This window comes from Podarcis muralis, chromosome 7 (assembly GCF_964188315.1).
Source record: "Podarcis muralis chromosome 7, rPodMur119.hap1.1, whole genome shotgun sequence".
NCBI lineage: Eukaryota > Metazoa > Chordata > Lepidosauria > Squamata > Lacertidae > Podarcis > Podarcis muralis.
This window is the reverse complement of record NC_135661.1, coordinates 68,190,985-68,214,367: the sequence shown is the minus strand read 5'-3', so window position 1 is coordinate 68,214,367 and position 23,383 is coordinate 68,190,985. Positions and strand designations below refer to the sequence as shown.

At 42.3% G+C, this 23,383-nt stretch overlaps 1 protein-coding gene across 3 annotated transcripts; it reads left to right on the top strand.

Annotated features, from left to right (window-relative positions):
* Window positions 1–22,050, top strand: YTHDF2 (YTH N6-methyladenosine RNA binding protein F2). Of its 3 annotated transcripts, XM_028738644.2 has the most exons (7): window positions 1–251; window positions 647–671; window positions 2,278–2,357; window positions 3,688–3,816; window positions 8,816–10,402; window positions 18,325–18,357; window positions 21,168–22,050. In XM_028738644.2, exons 1-7 carry the CDS (start codon window positions 225–227, stop codon window positions 21,189–21,191), a joined length of 1,905 nt encoding a protein of 634 aa, XP_028594477.1. In that variant the 5' UTR covers window positions 1–224; the 3' UTR covers window positions 21,192–22,050. The 3 variants fall into 3 exon arrangements, with proteins under 3 accessions (XP_028594477.1, XP_028594479.1, XP_028594478.1); XM_028738646.2 differs by lacking the exon at window positions 3,688–3,816; XM_028738645.2 differs by lacking the exon at window positions 18,325–18,357 and having other exon boundaries at window positions 4–251.
* The last annotated feature ends 1,333 nt before the right edge of the window (window positions 22,051–23,383 follow it).

The following is a 23,383-nucleotide window of genomic DNA, read 5'->3' as shown; positions in this document are numbered from 1 at the left end:
GGCGGAGCCGCGGGCGGGGCGAGCCAGTCAGAGTCCGCCAGGAAGCCGAGAGCGAGCCGCGCGGTGTGTCTCCTCCTCCTCCTCCTCGCTCCCCGGACAAAGCCGCCGCGGTCTCCGCCACCACTACCGCCCCCGCCCCTTCGCTTCCCCCCGGGCCCCCCCTCGCCTCACCGGCGCAGCTCACCTCGCAACGAGGCCGACGCCAGACGCCGCCGCACGGAGCCATGTCGGCCAGCAGCCTCTTGGAGCAGGTAACCGGGGTGGGGGGTGAAACTGGCTGGCGGCGGCGGCGGCGGGGAGCTGGAGGTGCAGCGCTGGGAAAGGCCCCGGCTTCGGGCCTACCGGGCGGCTGTGGTGGGGGGAGCATAAACGGGCAGCGAGGAGGCCCCGCGCGCCCTCCCTCCTCTCCTCGCGTCGCTCCCGTTTCAAACGAACCCCCGCCGTCAAGCAGGGCCCGGCCTTCCTCCCGCCGAAGCCTCCCCGAGGCAGGCGGAGAGGCCTAGGTTTTGCTCTCCGGCTCTTCCCTTCCTTCGCGTCTCCGTCGGACTCGGGGTTCGGGTTCCTCCTCTTTTTGCCTCATCGCCTTATGTTTCCCTTTCTCTCTCTTTTTCTCCTCGCCGCTGCGCCGCCGCCGCCGCCGCCGCAGAGACCTAAGGGCCAAGGCACCAAAGGTGAGTTGAGGGACCAGCCGCCGAGGCGGGACCGGGAGAGATCCATGAGGGGTGGCCGGGGAGGTGGTGGCTTCCTTTTTTTTTGGGTGGGGGGGAGTGTGGGTGGTGGAAAGGAGGCGCGTTTTCCGTTCATGGAGGATAAGGGAGGGACGCCTCCCGTCCCATTTTTCGATCGGACCTCTTGTTTCCTGAAAGGCGTGCAGGTGAGTTCCTGCCGTGCCGCCGTCTCTCCAGGAAACCGTAGCGTGGGTTGCCGCATGGGCAACACACATACGTATCCGTGTGACTTTAGAGAAATAAAATGAAACAGAACGTGGCAGGGAGGAATGCAGCGTGTTTTCCCGTAAGCAATGATGCCCCCTTGGGGGGAAAAAACTGGAGGAAGTCATCATTGCCTTATGGTTTAAAACTTCGTTCTAGTTATATATGTGTGTGTGTGGTGTAAGGGAATCCCAAATTAGTTGATTGAGATGAGAGTGATGAGTTATCCCTGGTTAAGAGGGAAAGTGTGACGTATTTAATGGGCTCTTTAATTCGGCAGAGCAAGGAGCTGGGTGCTTGGAAATTAACGTTTTGAGCTAATTGCAGAAGTGAGTCATAGTTAAGAGGGTGCAGTGCACATTAAAAGGTGGCAGTAGCCAGTTTATGTTAGTGGACTGAGGGGGTATTGCATATTCCCATTTTCTCTAGGCTTCACCCACCCTCAAAGCAAAACCAAAAAACAACAACACACAAACACAGAAAGTTGAAATAAAAAGATAATGTATGGCTTACTGCTGGGGTAGTAATTGTGCCGTCCAGATGTTGTTGGACCCTAATTCTCATCAATCCCCAGCATGCATGGGCAGTGGTCAGGTATGATGGGAGTTGTAGTCTAGCAACATCTGGAAACTGCCCCATTGGCTATCCTTGGATTGCAATATGAAGATAACAGCACAGAAAAGCGCCCTTTGACAGCTTTTTCAGGAGGAGGTCCTGTAAGCAAAACTGGTGGCAGTGAATAACGAGATTGGTGGTTTGCCTGAATATTCAGGCTAAAGGAGAAGGAATGGACTCATTAAGTTTCTACAGCTCTTTTAAGGTGAACGTAAAGGGGAGAAGCTTTAAAAGGCCGTATAAATGAGAATAGTTTGTAATGTTAAAAAAGTTAAGGGGGTCATTTCATGGGTTCCAGTTGCAGAACAGAATTCTGCCAAAGCCTGTACCTGTGTTTCTCCCTGCCTCACTTTGAAATGCTTGTCCATATGAGATGGGCTGCCCAAAGGGGAAAGTTCCTGTTAATGAAGTTGCTCCTTCACTAAGTTTAAATGTAAAGCTAAAAGATGCTTTTTGTGGCTCATGTAGCTGTAAACAGTGTAAAGAGAGTTCAGTTGTGTGTTTGATAATGGCAGCATATACAGGGAGTAATTTGCCCTTTAGTTCCCCAACCTTTACAGTGGAAGGGGGCAAAATTGAAACAGAAGGAAAATTGACATATTTCATTTTCTATGTGCAGGAATAGGGATCAGGTGGCAAGACTTTCTAGGTCACAGGGTGTTGCTTTTAGACAAGATAGAATAAACTATATTGGTATTGAATAATGCTTGTTATACATTTTTGTTTTTAGTGCAAAATGGATCGGTGCATCAGAAAGATGGATTAAATGATGATGATATTGAACCTTATTTGAGTCCTCAGGCCAGACCGGTGAGTGATAGAAAACGTACCTATTTGTTTAATGGGTGGGGTGCATTATTAGTAATTGTTTCCTTTTCTGCTATCTAGCTTACAGGATGCCTTTTGGGCTTGACATTGTACAGTTAAGTAACGGCTCACTGAACTGGCAATGCTATATAGATACTCATTTGTAACTTATATGGAAATATGCAGTGCACTGTGCTGGAAGCACGTGGTAACAACTGAGTGTTAACTGAACAATGCTTATAAATGTTGCAAACCTAGCATTAAATAAATAATCCCCCCAACCCCTCACCCAGTTCTCCTTAACATGGGTCCCGGTCCAAACTTATTTCAGCTTCCTAAAGGAAGTGTAGACTACATATAAACTTCTGTCTCTGTTTTTATCTGTATAAATCATTTAAGCCTCTTCCGTGGACCAAGGCCACGATCCTCAGCACACTTACTTCCTAAATTCTATGCTTGAAATTCTGCAATTAGCTAAACTATAAAAGTGCCACTGATTTCACTGGGACTTGCTTTGAAGTAAATGCGCTTAGAATTGTAGAATAAATCAGAGTACAGGATGACTTAGTTCTAGGAGATTTCATTTAGAACACTTACCTTTTTAATCTTCACCAGCAGTTTATTTGTGTGTGAAAGGAGGGGTGCTTGTTCTTTAGTTAGATTCAGTCTTCTGATTTAGTTGAGATCTAAACCTTAATATCAGTTTCATTTTGACTACTTAAAGACAGCCGTTATTCTCCCTACTTCTGGAAGGTGTTTGGGTTCACACTGTGGCTGGGATCTGCTGGGAGAGAATTCCATCGTTGTCCAATAATACATTGCCGCATGCCATAGTGTATTCTAGTGGACATTTAGCATGATCACGTAGGCACATCTAGTCAGTCTTTGAGTTTGTGACAGGATTAAAGTAGCCTCAAGCTGTTCAGTGCATCCTGGATACATGAGTATCTTGAATTGTTCCCAGAAGACCACTGCCTCTTGAATCATGTTTTAATGTGTTCCCAATCACTGATGTGTCAAGGCTAGCTGTAGGCAGGTAAAAACATTGCAGTAGCATTCAGAAAAATTGCAAAAGCATTCAAAGTTGCAAAGGCACAACAGGTGGCTTTCAATTCTGAATTGATACGAAGGGGCAGTTGCCTTTTCTGCTGATAACTTTGTGAAAAGTGTTCATGCCACTGAAGCTACAGCTGTATGAATAGATATAAGAACATTCCATGCATGTAAACCTGAGGAACCCAGGGCAGACCACCCCCCATACATGCTGGATGTTCCTATTTTCCTGCAATCAAAGGTCTGCTACTCATCATTACCTCACTTTTATTGGCTTCAGCTCCAGTTGGCTTGTCTGCATCCCGTTCCCCACTTACCCTGGATATCAAGTAAACTGACTACAGGACCTTGGTCGGATGAAAAGAAAAGAGCTGGGTGTTACCAGCGTACTTATGACACCTCATGCCAGGTCTTCACTTGATCTTGCTTAGTGGCCTTATGTTATATATACATGTTAAATAGTAGAGGGTGGAATCCTGTGATGCCTGGAAGTTTACAGGGAGCTGGGTGGTTCATAGTGCTTCCGGAATTCCCTGCCAGGAATGAATGGAAATTTTTGAGTAATTGTGTAAATATCTTACAGGCCTTGTAGTAGTGATAGCAAAACCATGTGATCTGTTCTTCCAGAGCACAGTATGTTGCAATTACTTATTTGTGCCATGGTGAAAAATAATTAGATTTGGGGGCTCAAAAACAGTTTTCCTACTGTACATGATTGAACATTAGAGTGGCAGTCCCAGAAAACAGTCATCTGGATGCATCTAAAGAGATAGGAAAATGGATCTATTTGGCAGCCTGTGACAACTGGCTGGAGTTATCCAGGGTGCTCTCAAGGAGAGCAGAGTTCTGGACAGTCTTAAATCTCATTTGATTTTGCTTAATGCTGATCCCCTCTACCTTGATAATTGCCTGGGTTCCCATCATCGCACCCCTCACCACTGGTAGACAATGCCAACAAAAAGTCAATCAAGATGAGAGGAAGCCCCTAGATGCTAACTTTTAAACTCCGAATTAAAGCATTGCTTTATTTGTGAAGTAGATGTCAACCTAATATTGGTAGGCTTGAGATAACTATGTCTTTGGATGTAGGGAACCTTGGTTTTATCACTTCATTAACTGGGCCTTGGTTGTTACATTATAATCCTTAGTCTTCGCCTTGGAAAGTTTGCATTGGTAGATATGGAATGTCATCTTTGTACTCTTCAGCTCTTCAATTTCTTAAGTAGTAGGTCTTCTGTAAACAAGAGAGACTTTGTTAAGTAGTGGGTGATTATTGTGGTCAGTTTTGCATTTGGGGCAGTTCAATGACAGTTCACTATCAAGATCAGGGGTAGGCAACCTAAGGTCCGTGGGCCGGATGCGGCTCAATCGCCTTCTCAATCTCGCCCAGGGACGGTGCAGGAGTCAGCATGTTTTTACATGAGTAGTATGTGTCCTTTTATTTAAAATGCATCTCTGGGTTATTTGGTGGGCCTGCCTGGTGTTTCTACATGAGTAGAATGTGTGCTTTTATTTAAAATGCATCTGGGGCATAGGAATTCGGCTGAAAAAGGTTGCTGACCCCTGATCAAGATCTATGAGGGGGTTTTATGTGCCTACCCCCCTGCCCCCGGTTCTGCAATAAATTTGGGTGTGGGTGAACTGGACCATTGTCAGTGTTTTGTGAAGTGGAGCACATCCAGCATACAGTGAGCCCAGTGCTATCAGTTTACATCCTTAATCTTTAGGTGGTGGTGGAACATATTCTTGATTAACTTCAATTAAGATTTAAAAATTCATGGTTTTTGTGTGCAGCAGTATGCTCAGTTATGCCATTAATGCCTGTTTATTTGCTGGCATTAAAAGGAAGAGTTCTGGCAGGCTTGAGAGATATGTTTACACTGTTAAAGCAGTTGGTCCTTAGGGGAGCTGTTTGGTTCCTGGAGTACATCTCAAATGCATAGCCTCAAAAGAGCTTACAGAAGTAACATTTTGCAATGATTATTTAATGTGATGCCATGCTGGCAATTGATATTTCAATTTAATGACAGAGACTTGCAGGTCACAAGTTCATCCTTTGAAGGGCTTAGGGCTGCACCCAAAGTTAGTGCTAATCAAAATTGACCCATTGAAGTTAATGTGCATAACTAACTTATGTCCACAAATTTCAATGGGTCTTCTCTGAGTTGAACTTAGTTGGATACAACCCTTAGTTTCAAATTTTCACTCTCTTAGCATGTCAGATTCTTCCTTTTCTCACTCTGATCAGTTCAGTTATCTGAAAGAAACCACAGTTGGTTTTCCTGCTTCTACGGTGACTGTGTTATTTCCTATTTGAAACTGGCGGGTAGGGAAGCCCAAACTGGACATGGGAATCACCATGAGTGCTCTCAAAAGAAGCAGGCATGCTTGTTGTCTGCCGCCCCTCCCCGCCTCACTTCTTGATGATATTTTAAAAAAACCTTTAACAATGTGGAGTGATATGACATAATCAGTTGCTACTCCTGCCACACATCACACCTGTGATACAAAGTTTTGTAGTGGGTAAACTGAACATTATCATGCCATATGTATTGAGTTGTGTCCAGCTGAACTTTACTAAGAGCAGGCCCACCAAATTTAACAAACTGAACTTCATCATGGTTATTATTTTCAATGGGTCCAGTCTGAGTAGTACTAGCATTGGATACAAGCCATTATCCTTAAGCATTAAGGAGTTGTGGGTTCGTGGCAGCCATGATTTGCCTTTAATGTTATGTTTGGGTCTAAGTCAACACTTAAATGCAGTGTAGGTTGCTGAAGCAGAGAGAGAGGTTGAATTTGCCAACTTTTCATTCTTTTAGTAGCAGCAGTTATGGTACAGATATTATGGCATTGGCCATTGATGAGCATACATCACAGAATTATTGAGAATGAATGAGAACTTTCTTGCTTACAGTACAGGTATGGGCGACCTGTGGCTCTCCAGATTCTATTGGACTCCTGTCAGCCCCAGCCAGCATGATTGGGAAGCTGTTGTAGCTGAACAAAATCTGGAGGGTCATAGGTTTCCTACCTGTGCTATAGTACCTTTGCAACCTAATCTATGCCAGTCTAAAGGTTAGTGCTGTGAGCGCAAGATTGCACTTTAGTGATATACAATGCAGCTGCACAAGGCGGAGGTGCCACTTACTTTTTGAACTGCTCATAACTTAAGACTATTTCTAGAAACCTTAAGGTTGAATGTGCAAAGATGTATGTTCAGAACTGCATATGTTCTTCCGCTGTGCACATGGTGCTAAAGAGGCAGTCGGGTATTAATAATTGTAGCAGGTGTGGTCTTCTTGCTTGGCATAAATCAGGCAGTTCTTTCCACCACCTGCAAAGTTTCTGCTCACACATTCAGAAGTGTATGATCCCCTCGCCCTCCATCACAGCTTGTATTCTATTTGAAGCCGATAAATATAAGTTGCAGCATTCATGGCACATCCTCTGTAAGGTGTCTGTGTTTTTCGTGGATAGGGGGATGAATTACAGGTACTACTTTACTGTTGACAAGGGATGCATCCTTGCTGCAGCCTCTGGAAACTCTGTTGGCTTATGAAGCATAGCCATAGGCCTTTTCCCATGGTATCTGAATGTTTTTACTTACATTAGTTGAATCTGTCCTATGCTTCCTGCAGAGAGCTTCTCCCTGGTCTCCAAAAGCCCTTTGGGCAACTCACCAGTTCCTGCAGAGTGTTGGGCTGGCTCCCAGGTGTAGAGTGACACTGTAAGGGGTTCCCTTGAGCTGGGTATCCTGTACCCAGTCTTATAATCTACTCAGACTACACAGCAAAATACATGAAGAGGGTCTTGGCTTAAATGGCTTTGAAATCTGAGACTTGTCAAATACAAAGCTATTCATTCTTGTAGGTCCAGAGACAAAGATTTTATCCTTTCATAGCTTGTTGCTGTTCTCACCTTATGTGGGTCTGCTGAACAAGTAACATGGGCTGAGAGATGTTTAAATGAGAACACTTTATCAAGCAGGAATGTTTCTGCTGCTGTGGGGTCGACAACTTATATTGTAGCTGAATGATCAGATAACTTTCACCTATGATCTTGCATTCTAGAACAAGATAAAGCTTTAGGCAAATTAATTAGTATCTCAACCTAGTCTGCCTCACTACTTTGGGCTTCTTGATGGAAGATCAAGAGACATACAAAAATTCATGGGTGCTGTCCAACAGCTGTGCACATCTTATTATGGCTTGTACAGGGGGAACTCTAAATGTGCCCACTAACTGGAGCGTGGGTTTTGTCTACATTTCTTTAAATCTTATACTTACTTGTAGATCATAGAAAATGCATTATCCCTTCTTATAAGGGGTGCAATGTAAGGTTAATTCTTAGTTATTGGCAGAGACTCTGGGTATAAACCCCAGAAACAACTTAACAACTTCAAATAATATACACATAATTAAAAACTATTCTGAACTTTATTTGGATTTTTAAATTTGAAATTGTAGTGAATTTTCAACCCACAATCAAGTGGAAAGAACACAGTTAAAATACAACCTGGTCAGAACTCTTTATCAGTGGTAAAATATACTGATCTTGATAATGTCTTGGGATAAAGTCATTAATGTGCTAGTGCTTTGTGAAGCACCAACCAGATACTTTCAAATGTTTGAGCCACTTTGGATCCTAATGTTTTCTGAGCCCAAATGCAATTAAGTTTAAACTGCACCAAATTATTTAGAAAGAAAAAAAGAGTTTCACTTTTTCATTTTTGTTTGAAGTATTTACTTGTATAAATTTTGTTAAATATATAAATTTTGATTGTAATAAAACCTCCAAGTGCCTTTGTAAGGAAGTATTAAGTTTTATCAGCCTGGTAACCACGTAATAGTCATCATTTGAAACCTGTTAATTGCTTTCTGTTCTTCACTGGTATCAATATGCCAACAATCTTTGATTGTATCAATGGTGCCTGCTGCACTCATCAATTTACTTAGCCTTAATTGTGATTACTTTTAGTACAGTGGTCTGAGAAGAGTAGCAATTGAATGCTTTAAATGGGTAGTATGACCAGTTGATCTTAGTGTATATCCTGCTAACCCACAATATAGGTAAGAAGTGCAAACACCACATGTGCTAGACAAGTGGGCACATTTTGGAATATCTTTGTGGTTTAGGGTAAAATGCAGAATGATCCAATTTTCACTGATACTTTAAAACCAGTACAGTAGCTTATTTTTAATTTTATTATTTCATTTGTCAGTTGCTCTGTACAATAAAAAGTCTCAAAGCAACTTGACGAAAGTGTTCAGTGTTAGCCACAGGTTTCAGTAAATAGGCTTGCCTCGAAAGTACAATGTGGGGGAAAGGTCTGTGGAAAGCATATACTGTTTCATGCTGCAATGTGCTATTCATTTAACTGTTCAGTTCTTGCTTTTCTCTTCCAGAACAACGCGTACACTGCAATGTCTGATTCCTATATGCCGAATTACTACAGTCCATCCATTGGATTCTCCTACTCTTTGGGTGAAGCTGCTTGGTCTACAGGGGGTGATCCACCAATGCCCTACTTAACATCTTATGGACAGATAAGCAATGGAGAACCTCACTTTCTCCCAGATGCCATGTTTGGACAGCCAGGGGCCCTTGGCAGCACACCATTTCTTGGACAGCATGGCTTTAACTTTTTTCCAAGTGGAATTGACTTCTCAGCTTGGGGCAATAACAGTTCTCAGGGGCAATCAACTCAAAGTTCTGGATATAGTAGCAACTATGCTTATGCACCAAGCTCATTGGGTGGAGCCATGATTGATGGACAGTCTGCTTTTGCTAGTGAGACCCTGAATAAGGCACCTGGCATGAATACCATTGACCAAGGGATGGCAGCTTTGAAGCTAGGCAGCACTGATGTAGCAAGCAACGTCCCAAAAGTTGTTGGCTCTGCTGTTGGCAGTGGGTCTATTGCCAGCAATATTGTAGCTTCTAATAGCTTGCCTCCAGCTACCATTGCTCCCCCAAAGCCAGCATCCTGGGCTGATATTGCCAGCAAACCTGCAAAACAGCAACCCAAGTTGAAGACCAAGAATGGCATTGCAGGGACAAGTCTTCCACCACCTCCCATAAAACATAACATGGATATTGGAACTTGGGATAACAAAGGGCCAGTGACAAAAAATGCTTCCCAGGCTTTAGTTCAGAATATTGGTCAACCACCAACCCAAATATCTCCCCAACCAATGGGTCAGCAAATGAGTAACAGCCCTCCAGCTGTGCAGCCTTCCGCTGGACAACAGCCACAACCCCTGCCACCTCCACCACCCCAACCAACTCAGCTGCCAGTGCAGCAACAGGCAGCTCAGCCTGCCCGCTGGGTTGCACCTCGTAACCGTGGCAATGGTTTTGGCCAGAATGGAGTGGATGGTAGTGCAGTTGGACAGTCTCAGACCACTTCTGGTTCTGCCCCTTCGGAGCCACACCCAGTCTTGGAGAAGTTGAGGTCCATCAACAACTATAACCCTAAGGATTTTGACTGGAACCCGAAACATGGTCGGGTTTTCATTATCAAGAGTTACTCTGAGGATGATATCCACCGTTCCATTAAATATAACATCTGGTGCAGTACAGAGCATGGTAATAAGAGACTGGATGCTGCTTACCGCTCCATGAATGGAAAAGGTCCTGTTTACTTACTTTTCAGTGTCAATGGCAGTGGTCATTTCTGCGGAGTTGCAGAAATGAAATCTGCTGTGGACTACAACACATGCGCAGGCGTGTGGTCCCAGGACAAATGGAAGGGACGCTTTGATGTCCGGTGGATTTTTGTGAAGGACGTTCCCAACAGCCAACTGCGGCACATTCGCCTAGAGAACAATGAGAATAAACCAGTGACCAACTCCAGGGACACTCAGGAGGTTCCTCTGGAAAAGGCTAAGCAGGTGCTGAAAATCATTGCTACTTACAAGCACACCACTTCCATCTTTGATGACTTCTCACACTATGAGAAACGCCAGGAGGAGGAGGAAAATGTGAAAAAGGTAACTTGCCAAACTGCCAGGATTTGGTAGAGAGTAGAAACAAAGGGGAGGAATTAGGTGTGATTATATGAGATAAAGTTGACCATGGCCTCCTCCTTATAAGTGAGTTTGAAGGGGGTGTCATTACTGTGTAAACATATATTGAGAAGCTTGTGTAGCATACAAATACATTATATTGAAATACTGTTAGCAAACTTCAAATAGGCCTCTTTCCACTGACACACAGTGAAAGGGCTATATGAGGGTGCTTGCAGTCTTATTCACGTGTGACTTTAACGAAGATCAAATTGTTGATCTTCAGTGAAAACTGTGACTGCATTTTTGTTTTTGGCCAAAACGTTTAATATGATTTCCCCATTTTGTACTTGCAATTTGTTTGTATTCCTATAGCTATGGTCTTTTGACTCGAGCAATAAAATTAACTCAACATCTCTAAAAGATATGCTGAGGAATGTGTTGCTTCTTGGTGAGAAGATGCTAATAAATGGGAAGTAGAAACATAGGGCAGGATCCAAACACCTACTTTGGGCATGTCCAAGGCATTGATGACATCTGGTGGAATACTTGACTTCTGAATAGGAGGCCCTTATTTCATATCAAACTGCTTATGAAACTTCACTGTTTCAAAAAAGCCATGTCATATGACATGAGGATTGTCTTTTGAGGAACACAAGTCCATACCTCCGTTGGGCATTGGAAGCCAGTTGCATTAGTTTTCTTATGTAGGTCTTTGAAAGATACTTTATATACATCAGGAATGGGGAATCTCTGGCCCTCCAGATGTTGTTGGACTCCAGCTCTCATAATCTTTGTCTATTGGCTGAGCCAGCTGGGGCTGATGGGTAGTCCAACAACATTTGGAGGGCTGCAGGTGCCCAATTCCTGGTACAGAGTAAGGATGAAATCCAGTGCTGCTGTTCTGCTTGCAACCCTGGGTTGGAGGACTGAAGGGGAAATAAAAGATTTTCCTCCCTATCTCCTTTGCTGGATCAGAAACACATGGGATGACAGCATTGACACTAAAACAAATCCTGTGACATCTCAAAGACTAACACATTTATTATGGCCTAAACTCTTCACAAGATAGACTCCCCTTCAACAGATGCATGTATGGACTAGCATAATTCCAAATGTATGCCACTGTAAACCAGCATAAGTGTTTGCTTCCCCTTTTGGTATACATAAGTGCAGGTTTTCTGGCCTTGATGATGAAGAAATGGTTGTAACCTACCCTAGGACCTCATGCTGAAAGGCAGGTAATAAATTGAAAGAGTAATAATAGGGCACACTCTCTTTAAAAAATGTTGCATGGGAAAGGTTAATGTGCACAACCACCTATGGGTCTCAGGTTACTTTGCGAACCTTGAAGGGTGTTGTTTTTTTAAAGACTGAAATACGACCTCCATCATTTTTACAACAGTGGCTTATGAGGCACCTATGTTGTAAAAACGCAATGAGCAAAGAAGCAAAACTAAGTGGGCAAAATAGACCTTGGAGGTGCTTATGTTTATGGTTTGTAGAACTTCAAAGAAGGTGCAGGAAGGAAGAATGGCAGAGTAGTACAAGTATATTAATTCTTTCAAGTCCAGTGGGTACTTGATGGTTTCAGGCACTTCTTTTTAAAATTGTAGTACTTTTGTCAAAATTCAGCTTATGTATTAACAGCAATGCAGACAATGTTAAAAGCTGATACGCTGCTGGAAAAGCATGCTTTTAAGTTAAAAGCTCCAAGAGTTGCCTTTTGTTCCTCCTTGGAGTTAGATCAGTGGGCCCTCAAATGGACAAGTAAAAACAGTATTATTGTGTCCCTAGTATTGTCTAAGTAAAGTGATTTTTTTTAAAAAAGTCTGTACATTTGTTTTATATAAGACTGCCACCGTCTGAGAAGTACATTAAAAGTGGTTTGGTTTGTAATAGTTCAGTGTTTAGCATATCAGTTTTGGATGTGACCTCCATGTTATGAGAATCTGACCCTAGCCATGAATAGGCAGAAATTCTTTAAGTGGGAGCTGACTTTTACTTTTAATGGAATGTAGTAATGGTTTTAAGCAGAAGTGGTGCATGTCATCCTCTGTAGCCTGTTCTGTTGGCTTCTGGAGAACAACTTCCCCATCTAAGTTGTCCAGGCACCTGTAAAGTGGCATAAGGCTTATTGGTCCACTGTCATTTGTAACAGAGGTCGTTTTTCAAAGAGCTTGTTGTCTTGACAGTTGGCAGGAAGATGGTAAGAGATTCTCCATCCCTGCTCTTTGAAAGATCAACACTTCAATTTGCCTGATGTGTAACTTTTTAAAGCTACAGTTAATTTCATTGGTTGGGGATCCACCTAATACTGTAACTCCTCCAGTGCTACTTTGACATGGTAGTATTGGGAAAACTTGTATTTTCAAGGGGCTTTAGATTTATAACAGTATTCTGTGAAACTGTAGCACCCTAGCAGCAGTCAGAATGTAGGGATACAGTCAAACCTCTGTTCCCAAACTCCTCCGTTGTTGAATGTTTTGGCTCCCAAACGCTGAAAACCCATAAGTAAGTCTTCCAGTTTTCAAAGTTTTTCGGAAGCTGAACGTCCAACACTGCTTCTGCTTGAGTGCAAGAAGCTCTTGCAGCCAATCAGAAGCCGTGCCTCAGTTGTCGAATGTTTCAGAAGCTGAATAGGCTTACGGAACAGATTGTGTTCGACAACCAAGTTTTGACTGTACAGTCTTAAACCCAGGCAAGAGCAGCTGTTTTTTGTATTCTCATGAACCACTTGATGTTCCAAGCAGTGTTTGGGGTGGCAGAGGTATATTTTGCTACACAACCAACTTCTTTATGAGTGATCAGGTTCTATAATAAAGCACCACCTGGCAGCAAGTGCTAAACATTTTTATGAGTTCCTTGCAGTCTTGCATATCTGATACATCATATGTAAAACCAATAGAAAGCTGTAATGAGTGGAACATCTATTAAAAAATAGTCATGGTGAGAGAAGCTCTTAATGTTTTACCACATCCTTATGAAAATGTTCTCAGGATGGATAAAATTGGATCATAGGAACCTGGGAAGCTGCAAGTTAGGACATTTGTCTACTCCGCCTGCAGCTCTCCAGGGTCTCAGGCAGATGGTCTTCCCCATAACCTAACCTGCAACATGATCCTTTAACTGGAGATGCCAGACATTGAGCCTAGGACCTGCTGCATGCAAAGGATGTTCTGTACTACTGAACTGTGGTCACATGCAATATCAGGATCATCGGCTGCCAGTTGGCCATCTCTGCCTTAAGTGACCTACTTGGAAGTAAATCTCAGTGAAATTGGTTTTTAATGTGCCACAGTACTCCATTGTTGATAGAAAATATTTGTTCATCTTGTTTAGAGCTCTGGACTATGTAAGCAAAGTACACACTGTACATATTGTTTAGAGCTTTAAGAATTTGCCTAAAGATTTGCATTCTGCAATGGGATTTTTTGTTTTTGGCTGTCCAGAGGGGCACCTGAGTAATGTAAATCAGACCAGCCAGAGTCAACAGTAAAGAGCCAAATTGAGTTAGGTGTTATAATACTAGGGTTTCAAAATGTGAGTATGTGATCTTTGGTGAAATCTATTCAAATGAATGTTTCTTTAAATTGAATGAGTCATTCTAGGTGGCAATTCTTGGGTCCAATTTTGGACAATTTGCAGCAACTCTTTTTGATTCAGAACAATTTGATAGCCCATTTCAGCATTGCATATAATCATAATTTGTCCAAAGATGGTGGTGTCAGTACACTAATTGGTATGTGCTATGTTGGCCTCTCATCTAGTACCCTTTAGTACTTCACAGAACCCCAAAATGATTCTGAGCTCTCAAAAAGCCTGAGATTCATTAAGCATGGATTTGCTAATTTGAGGGATTAGTCTAAGCCTCGCAGCAAGTATTGAGTTCTCTCTGCATATCTTAGAGCAATGTTTCTCAAACTTAGGTCTTCAGCTGTTTTTGGACTACAACTCCCATCAAGAAGTTGTGGTCAGGGATGATGGGCGTTGTAGTCCAGCAACACCTGGAGACCCAAGTTAGAGAAACACTGTGAGGGTGAGAAGCCCAGAGGAGTGGGGATAATCACTTGGAGAATCGCACACCTCTGATAGCCTCAGCAGCTATTTAGGTGAGCATTTCTTCCTTAAAGAGTTATTTGAAGAATACTCCTTTCAAGAGGCCTATCTCCCATTCATACTTAAGGAAGAAAGCCTTCACTGTTCTATGCTTATTGATAGTTATAATCAATAAAATAGCAGGATAAGTAAAAAAAAAAAAAGCCCCAACCCCACAAAAATGAGTGCTCAGAACTTGATGCTGGATGTCAAACCATGAAGAATTCTGAAATTATTATTCAAGCAAGTATAGAAAAACTGTAAATTCCCTGGTCTGGTGACCGCTAAGTGAGGAACTATGGACTGTGGAGACCATGTTTCACATAAGGGAGCTCCATTCCTCCAAAAATATCAGATATGTAAATCACTGAATAGTCACATTCTATAAATATTATACCTGAGCACTTGGAACTTGGTTGTTGAGCGTTCAGTGACTTACAATTTGCTTTGCTCTGATTCAGAGTGTTCAGATTTGCTCCCTTTTCCTTTTGTGCTGCTCCCAAAGCTAGTGTGTTTAGAAGAGATGATTGATTGTAACAAAAGTGGAGTCAGAGGGGAGCTTGTGGTTTAAAGACACTCCTATACCTCTGTCATTTGAATGCTGTTCTTAGTCCTCAAGCCAGTTGCTCTGGCCTCTATTTGGGACTAGATTTAAGGGGCTTGAACTTTGCCCTTGAGTCAGAGCCATAGCCAAGCTAGACTTGCTGTTCCTTCTTGCAGCAGGATGGTTTGGACAGTAATCCTGTGATGAAGGCTGGTTTACAGCATTAGGGTTCAGAAAGTTCTTCACTACTTTTCCTGATTTTGCCACTACTTAAATTTCACTTGGGGTAATATCACTAGCAAGTGCCTCAATCTCCTTACTGGATCCCCTTAGAATATTCTCTGTTTTTTGTGTGTACCTAATTCTACAGGCTTGGGATTGAAAGTAAATTTTGGCAAGTTGCTAACAGAGGACTAGTTCCAAACTGAGACATGATGCAAGATATGAATGGACCATTTTTGAACTTTTTTTAAAAGTAAAAAGCAGCTTTGGATCATGTAATTGGGAGAGCAAGGGCAGTGAGAAGGAATGCCTTCATATGGGGGAAAGGCTCAGTGATAGAGCATCAACAGGTTCAGCATTTTCAGTTAGGTCTGGAAATGTCTTCTGTCTGAAATCCTGGAGAGCTACTGCATGTCAGGGTAGACAATGCTGAAATAGATGGACCAGTGGTTTGACTCAGTATCAGGCAATTTCCTATGTTCCTGTGAAAATCGTTTTTAAGACATTTCTTTAAAAATGAGTGAAGATACTGTATTTTTCAGTCTATGAGACGTCCCCATGTATCAGACCTCCCCTATTTTTAGCAACTCAATTTAAAGAAAATGAGGGGAGATGGCCCAAAGTTGTTGAGCTTCTCCCCCCCCCCATGCAGCTGCAAGCTTCTCCCCCCCATGTTTCCCATGCACAGCAGCATCAGGGGAAGTTGCGTTCCTGCCAGCCAGTGGGCAGGTGTGCTGTCCCCCCCCCCACACGCAGCTAAGGAAACACTACCTGGATCGTTTCCTGCTCACTGTGGCATCGGAAGTTGCGCTCCCGCCAACTGGCTGGCTAGCAGGTGCGCCGATTCTCCCCCCCCCCCATGCCACTATCTGTGTATTGGATGACCCCAGTTTTTTGACATGATTTTTGAGTCAAAAAACCTTGTCTAATACACAGAAAAACACAGTAAGTGAAATACGAGCAGGATGGCCACAGTGCAGAATTTCACAGATGAAAATAACTTAGAAGAGCCAGCATGAGGCAGTGGTTAGAGTAGGCTGCTGGGGAGACCCGCCTTGAAACTCACTGGATGGCCTTGGGGCAGTTGCTTTCTCTTAGCCCAGCTTTTCCTTCCACTGTCTGGTGTGCTCCAGATGTTGCACTCCATTTCCCAGTGCCTCTGAACATTTGCCCATGCTGGCTGGGGCTGATAGGAGCTGGGTAATTTTGGCTTACCCTAATCCAACACAGAAGGCTATTTGTGAGGATAAAATAGAGTAACCTATATCCATGTTCATTGAGTAGAATACAAATGCAGAAAATGTCATTTACCTATTTTGTGCTCTGTTGGCACAATGGAACCTCTTCTTCCTCTCCTGTTCCTTCCAGTCCCCTGTTCACCTTCAAAATCAGTGCTGGAGATTTGGGGGACCTTCCAGAGCAGGCTTTTGGGGTGCATGTGTGAAGGAGAGAAAAGGAAAATGCTATTGCACCAGTGGAACTCCATTGGCACAACATTGATGCAACCTTCAGTTCCTTAAAGGTCTTTCTCCTTACCCCCCCCCCCCCCTTAACTCAGTTTGTGAAATAGTTTGTGAGACACTATTCATTCTAACTTCTGATAGGACTTCAAAGTGTATTAATGCTACCAATTCTTAAAAGTATCTCTAAATAGCACCTCATATCTGTCACATTTTTGCTTCCTGAAATAAAGTTGCAAAAAGTTTCCTTACTCTGTTGTTTCTGAAAGGTCGTTTTGAAGGTATATTACTAGGATTTGTTAAGAAGCACCACTCCCATTTTAGTTAGGAGTTTGGTGTAATGTACTCAGTCAGGGTTGGAAGCCTCATGCCCAGGGACTGAATGTGGCCCTCCAGGCTTCTCTGGTTGGCCCTTGATGCTTTCTCTTTGGCTACTACCCTCTGCAGCCTGCACTGCCCCGCCTCCCCAACTTGTGCTGCTTCATGCCTTCCTAGAGTGTCTTTGGCTGGCATGTGTTGTTGAACTTTGATAATGTCTCTTTCTTGCCTGGACAGTGGATGTAGAGGTGAGCATGTGGGATAAACACGTGGCCATATAAAAACCTCTGACTTTTCCTTGGCAATAATGTAGCCTACTACACAAGCAGAAAAGTCACATCCACTGTGCTGCCTCCTTTTGCCTCTAGTTCCTTCCTTGTGCCATGCATGCAGCCCCTGAAAAGATCTATGAAAGAATGCGGCTATCAGATTTTTCCCATCCCCATTCTACATTATGATAACTGCCATATCATTGGCTCACAATGCATTCCCTTGTTTACAAAGCTGTATTTGCAAAAGTGGAAAGCACTTCTTTTGAAGGCAAATCAAAGCTGCTTGTGAGGGTTTGTCCCATCAAACACTTTAGCATATGTCATGGGTTGGTGAAGTTGACGAAATCTTGAGGGCTGTCTTGAAAAGCACTTCTGCTTAGATGCTTGAGCAAATGTGTTTTGGACACAAGCCATTGGCTATTAAGCAATGTGCAAACCATGGTTTGGCTGATGGGACTGTGTCTCATGTTCCCGTGTTCCCTATTCCTCTTGCACACTCAGATTTCCTGATTCAAAGTGAAGGAGGGCACCTCTGCTTTGTGTAACCATAGTATAGTTCTAGTTCTTGTTTGGAGGCAAAACAGAGGTTGCACAAATCAGTTTGTTCAGTTTGGGATATGCTGACACACCGTGGTTTGCCAGAAGTGGGGAGTGAATTGGAACATAGGAGAGGAGAAACATGCAACGTGAAAGCATGATTCCAGTGACCTAAGCATAGTTGAATTTTTACATAGAACAAGCTGAAGAGTGTAACTATTGGGACAAGATGGCTGACGAGAATTTTACATACATTTACATACAACATCTTAGTTGGGCCCCTAGTCCATTGCTTTGTTTGCATTGATAGTGTACATACGTTCTTCTTCCAGAAGAGAGAACTTTCATATGCATAAGGCATCAGGTTTGGGAATATGACAGATGATTTGCCCCAAGCATTTGTTTTCAAGGCTATTATCAGTGCAATGAAAGCTAATAGCATTAATTGCTTTCTAGGTGCTGTACAACGATGACTTCATTCAAATTATGGTAAATCTATATAATTTGTATGGTGATAAATATATCAGAAGCTAAATTCTTATATAGTAATTGAAATGCTGTGTTAGATAGGTAATGCATTATAGAAGTTTCAGATTGGCTGTGGTGTTTATAGTAACTACGGGCAATTTGTAGAAAACACATGGTTGTGGGAATCAAGCGGTAGAGGGCATCACCTCCAGGACTTAAACTAGCTAAGCAGAGCTTGGCCACAGATCTTGAATTCTGGATTACATCTAGGTTGCAATAATCCAGTGGCTTGTGTTCAGTGCTTGTCCTACTCAAAGTATACCCACTGAAGTTAATGGACATTACTTGCTTAGTTTCATTAATTTAAATGGGTCTCCTCTGAGTGGGACTTACTTGGATACAACCTAAAGTGTTGTTTCCCTTGAAGACTCTGGATACCTATTTATATAGGACCACTTTTCTGTACCATGTTTTAACACAGTCCCAAACTAGGTTACCACGAATTAAACAATTTAAAAATGTAATGCAAAAAATTGCAGAACAATTTTAATAAAGCGGTTAAAACAAAAACACACTTTCAGTAAAATCCCTAACACCTGGTAAAATAAAACATTTTCACTTGTCTCTGAAACAAGATTAAGGAAGAATGTTGTTGGGCTCTTACTGTTATTATTGTTTTTAACCTCCTTCCACAAATTTTCCAGTATATTAAATGTGAAAAAAGCTAACATCATTTAAACCAAGCTTCCTGATGATTCTCCTTCATACATTTCCTAAACTATGGCACAAATCTCTCAAACTAAATTATGTTAACTTGCAACTAGCTAGAGTATTACACTATTTTAGTCTGAAAACCAGGCGTTGCATCTTCGCCACACTGTATACCCTCTAAAGCAGTCTTTTTCTGGTGTCCTGGTGTTCTTCAGATATTTTGGACCACAACTCCCATAATCCCTGACCTGCTGGCTGGAGCTGATAAAAGTTGGAGTTCAAAACTTCTGGAAGGCACCAGGTTGAGCAAGGATGCAGCAGGGTGTTGTGGGATGGAATTAGATCAGGAATGTCTACATGCAGGATGTTCTAAAGGAAACATTCTGGAATAGTCTACCTGATATGATTGCCAAAACAAAAGACAACACTGGATAAATTATGGAAGGATATCTTACTCAGTTGCAGCTGTGATCCATTGAGGTCAGAAAGGATGTGCTTTACCTTACATTTGCTTTTTGCTCTGGAGAAATAATTTTCTTGCCAATAAGTAAAATTCCAACTTTATCCCAAGTCAGGTGGTCTTCCCATGTAACCTGTGTCTGCTCTTCTACTTACTCTGTGATAGATAACATCTTGTAGCATTACCTCTTTGGTCATCCTCTTCTGACAGTGTTGAGGGCGGAGTCCTAGATTGTTTTTTCCTGCATTGGGTTGTTCCTGTGTTTCATCAATAGCCTTAAGGGAAAGTGGAATTAATTGCCTTTCCCCATAGATTATAGTCCTGTCTTTCACATTCCTGTTTGACAGAGAAGTAAAAGAGACAATTGGGGTTTCCCTATGGTAATCTGGTTGGCCACAAAGGGAATGACATGGTGGATAAGATAGGCTTATAGTTTGACCCAGCAGAGCTTTTCTTTTCTTACAACTTTGCCAAGACCATCTTGAAAGTTAATGAAAAAAATGGGGATTTGAACTGTTGATAGGTAATGGCCTATTGAATAGGCTGGCCTATCAAAAGTCTAGCATAGTTCAGCAAAGTGCCCAGGCAAACTTCTATGATGGAGTACAAACTTAAAGCATCAGTACAATTTCCATTCAGGAGCTTTGCATTAGTATGTAACTTAAAGCTTGTCTCTGCATTCCTTTAGATTTACATGGGAGCAGAGTCTGCTCTGTTGGCACCCCTGCCTTGGTATCAAACATGTGATAACCAGCTGACATGATGTTCTCAGTAGCCTGAAGGGATCAGTCATGCCTGAATAGTAAAGGGATTTCTTTTCACTCTTCCTGAAGTGCTGCTAGTTAGCAGCCTAGCCTTCATCTTTTAGATGGGATGCATGCTGAGTGTCCTGCAATATATAGGTTCAGACCACATTAACTTTCTGCTTTTAGCGGTTAAATTATAAAATGATCAGGTAAATGGAAGGTGCAGTATGATTACATATAGTTTGTTCACATAAATGGAATGGAATGCAGTTAAATTCTATCCTGACACCTTTTGAGTGGGAGTGTTGTGTTTTCAGTTGCCATCACCTCTGGAGAGCTTTATGCCTCCGTAGCTTAGTTTTCAGCTGGTGTGTCGATAGCACACTTTATACCAACTATTGCATTGCCACTTGTTTACTAATTTTTTCACAATGTAAAAGAGGAAGAAGAAACAGAAATTACCACTATCTGGTTCTGGGGTAGCCAAGATTGTGCTCTCCAGGTGTTGTGAATGACGAACTCCCATCAGTACCAGCCAGCATGATCAATGGTCAGGGATGACTGGAGTTGTGGTCCACAACATCTAGAGGGAGCCACGTGCCTACCCTGATCTAGTTAAGGTCCAAAAATTTGCTGATTGTTAGAAATACTGGGATCTCTAGGAGGATGCAGACCCAAGTGAATGTTTTTCATGATACAGACTGGCTTGCTTCAAAAGATGTTTTAGGGATTAAAATGTACACAAAGCAGGTGCTGTCTGGTATATTTGGAATATGAGGAGGTAGCTCAGCTCAGCTGAATATCCACAGAATGACTCTCATTAACCTATTCAGCAGTGAAAATAATACTATTAAAAGTTTTACAAAACTGCTGTGCCACTAACCGCCGCCTTTCTGTCTCTCTCTCTCCTGTAGGAACGTCAAGGCCGTGTCAAGTAAAATGCTGAGCCCTTCCACAGAGACTGCAGCAGACATGCTGCAACATGGATATCTTTCAGAAAGGACGAAAAACTACACCAGAGAAAATTAGAACTTGTTTCATTGACTTCATACAAACTCTTATAAACTTACAGTTTTAAAAAAAGTATTGGAATTTCACAAGAGACATAGGACTTAAAAACAAAAACAAAAAAAACCCTTCTAGGTAGAGTAGAGGTGAAAACTGTCCCCTTTCTTTTGGCTTTGGTTGTGATTTCAGAGCATACGCTTTGTTTTTTTGTCTTTTTACTATGTTGATCGGATTTTAAAGTCCGCAAGTGGCATATGCCTTTTTCTCTAATTTTTAAACCTGCCGCTTCCCTGGTTTCCTGGCCTTCTAAACCTCTCTTCCCTCTGGTTTTTTTGACATTTGCACTTGGAACACCGAGTTGTGACTTTCTTTTGGACATCTACCATGGAAAGTGGAATAAATAACATTTTTTCCATGGACTGGAAGAGGAATTTTATGAAGAATTTGATTTTTTATGCCTAGAAGATTTGAATGGAATCTGTCGGCAAGGTCGTGTCTGAGGGGTGGTTCATTTTCTCTCAAAGTCAAATACGAAGAGTCCTAAGAAATGTTCTGTTCTTGTGCATTATATGGATTACAGATTAAGTCTGGCTTGATTTGATTTGAAGGCTGAGAACAGTGGTAAAAACTTGTTTGTTTACAGGAACATTAATTTTGGAAGAAAAATATTGTAAACTGTGTAGTGAATGTTTCTTCAGTTTTCTTGTTAAGCCAATGAGGAATGGGCGCTGCCTTTCTTTCACCATTAATCACTTCTCAATAATAAACGTGAGATCCTGTTGAGCATCACTTTTTGGCCCCTTAGTATTTAGTCCATAGGCCACTGCTTTAGCGCTTGTGCACAGCAATGAGAAGCTTCAATATGAGGAATAAAAGCGGGTGTGATGAACTTCAGTGAGGCTTTCCAGCCTCTAGTTCATTGGCTAGTTCTGGTCTTTCTCATTTTAAGAATTCACTTCTCAGGGAGTTGCTGCCTGACTATTATCTTAACACCAAAGGTGATCCCTACTCTAAAGCAAGTAGCATTTATGAGGTCTCCTTTTACAGGCCAGGTGTTTGTAATTGCAGACCTGCTTTACATCACAGTGGTGGTCTCTTTAATATTGGGGGATGATTTGTTTGGTGGTATGGGGCATTCCTGCCTACGTAAGCAAACTCTTGTTTTCCGGGGGTGGGGGGGGGAGCTATCCCAAGTTTGAGGTGTTATCTGAAATGCTGAGGTTCATTGTCAGCATATTGCAGCTGGACCAAATTGACAAGTAGAACAATGCTAGGATTAAGTAATACCTGTTTAAGTAAGTTTCAGTAGGGGATGAAGGACAAAGGGACTTCATTAGGATTGAGATGATACGACAGAAATAATGATGAAAGTTCAGGCCAAATACGACCGAGGCTGTAAAATTATGTGAGAGCTTGTGCTTAGTACTAATGTGACCTCTGTAAGCTTTTTGTCTAGACAAACAACATTTCCTCTCTTCTCATTAGCCCAGACTTCTGTTCTATGCAGTCGATTGGCTCAGGTGACATGTTTAAAAGACCCTTCCAACAATATATGCATGACTGTTCATGTAAAAATTTGCAGAAATTTGACCAAGTCAATAGCAATTGAACAGAAATGAACCCACAGGTTGTAGACTATTCTGCTCAAAGTGCTATATAAACAGGTCTTAACAATGGGTAATTGAACTAGAATAAAAGGGGACACTTGCCACATAAGACCTTGCAATTGAAGGGCTGCGAGTGGTGGGAGAGAATGTGGCCACCTAGATGTTCAGTTTTCAAAATTAAAGGAACGGAAAAAATGCCCTGTCCATTTTCCTTTGATCTTGCACTGCATGTTTTTGGGTGTGCTTCACAAGGATACAGAGGCAAACAAAGGTCTATACTTCTGACTTACCTCATTCATTTTTAACACGCTGCCCCTTGCTTTGCCTCTGTGTATTTGTCAGTCTCAAAATTAAGCTCATTGTTTCTTTGAAGTGAAACATACCATGAGCCTCGGTTTGGACAAACCAAATCTTGATTTGTTTCCCGGCAGTGTTTGCAGGAGCAGAGGAGGAACAAAGTTATTTCACCACCAAGCGCTAACTCAGACCTTCTTGCCACCCTGGGCTCCTTTGCG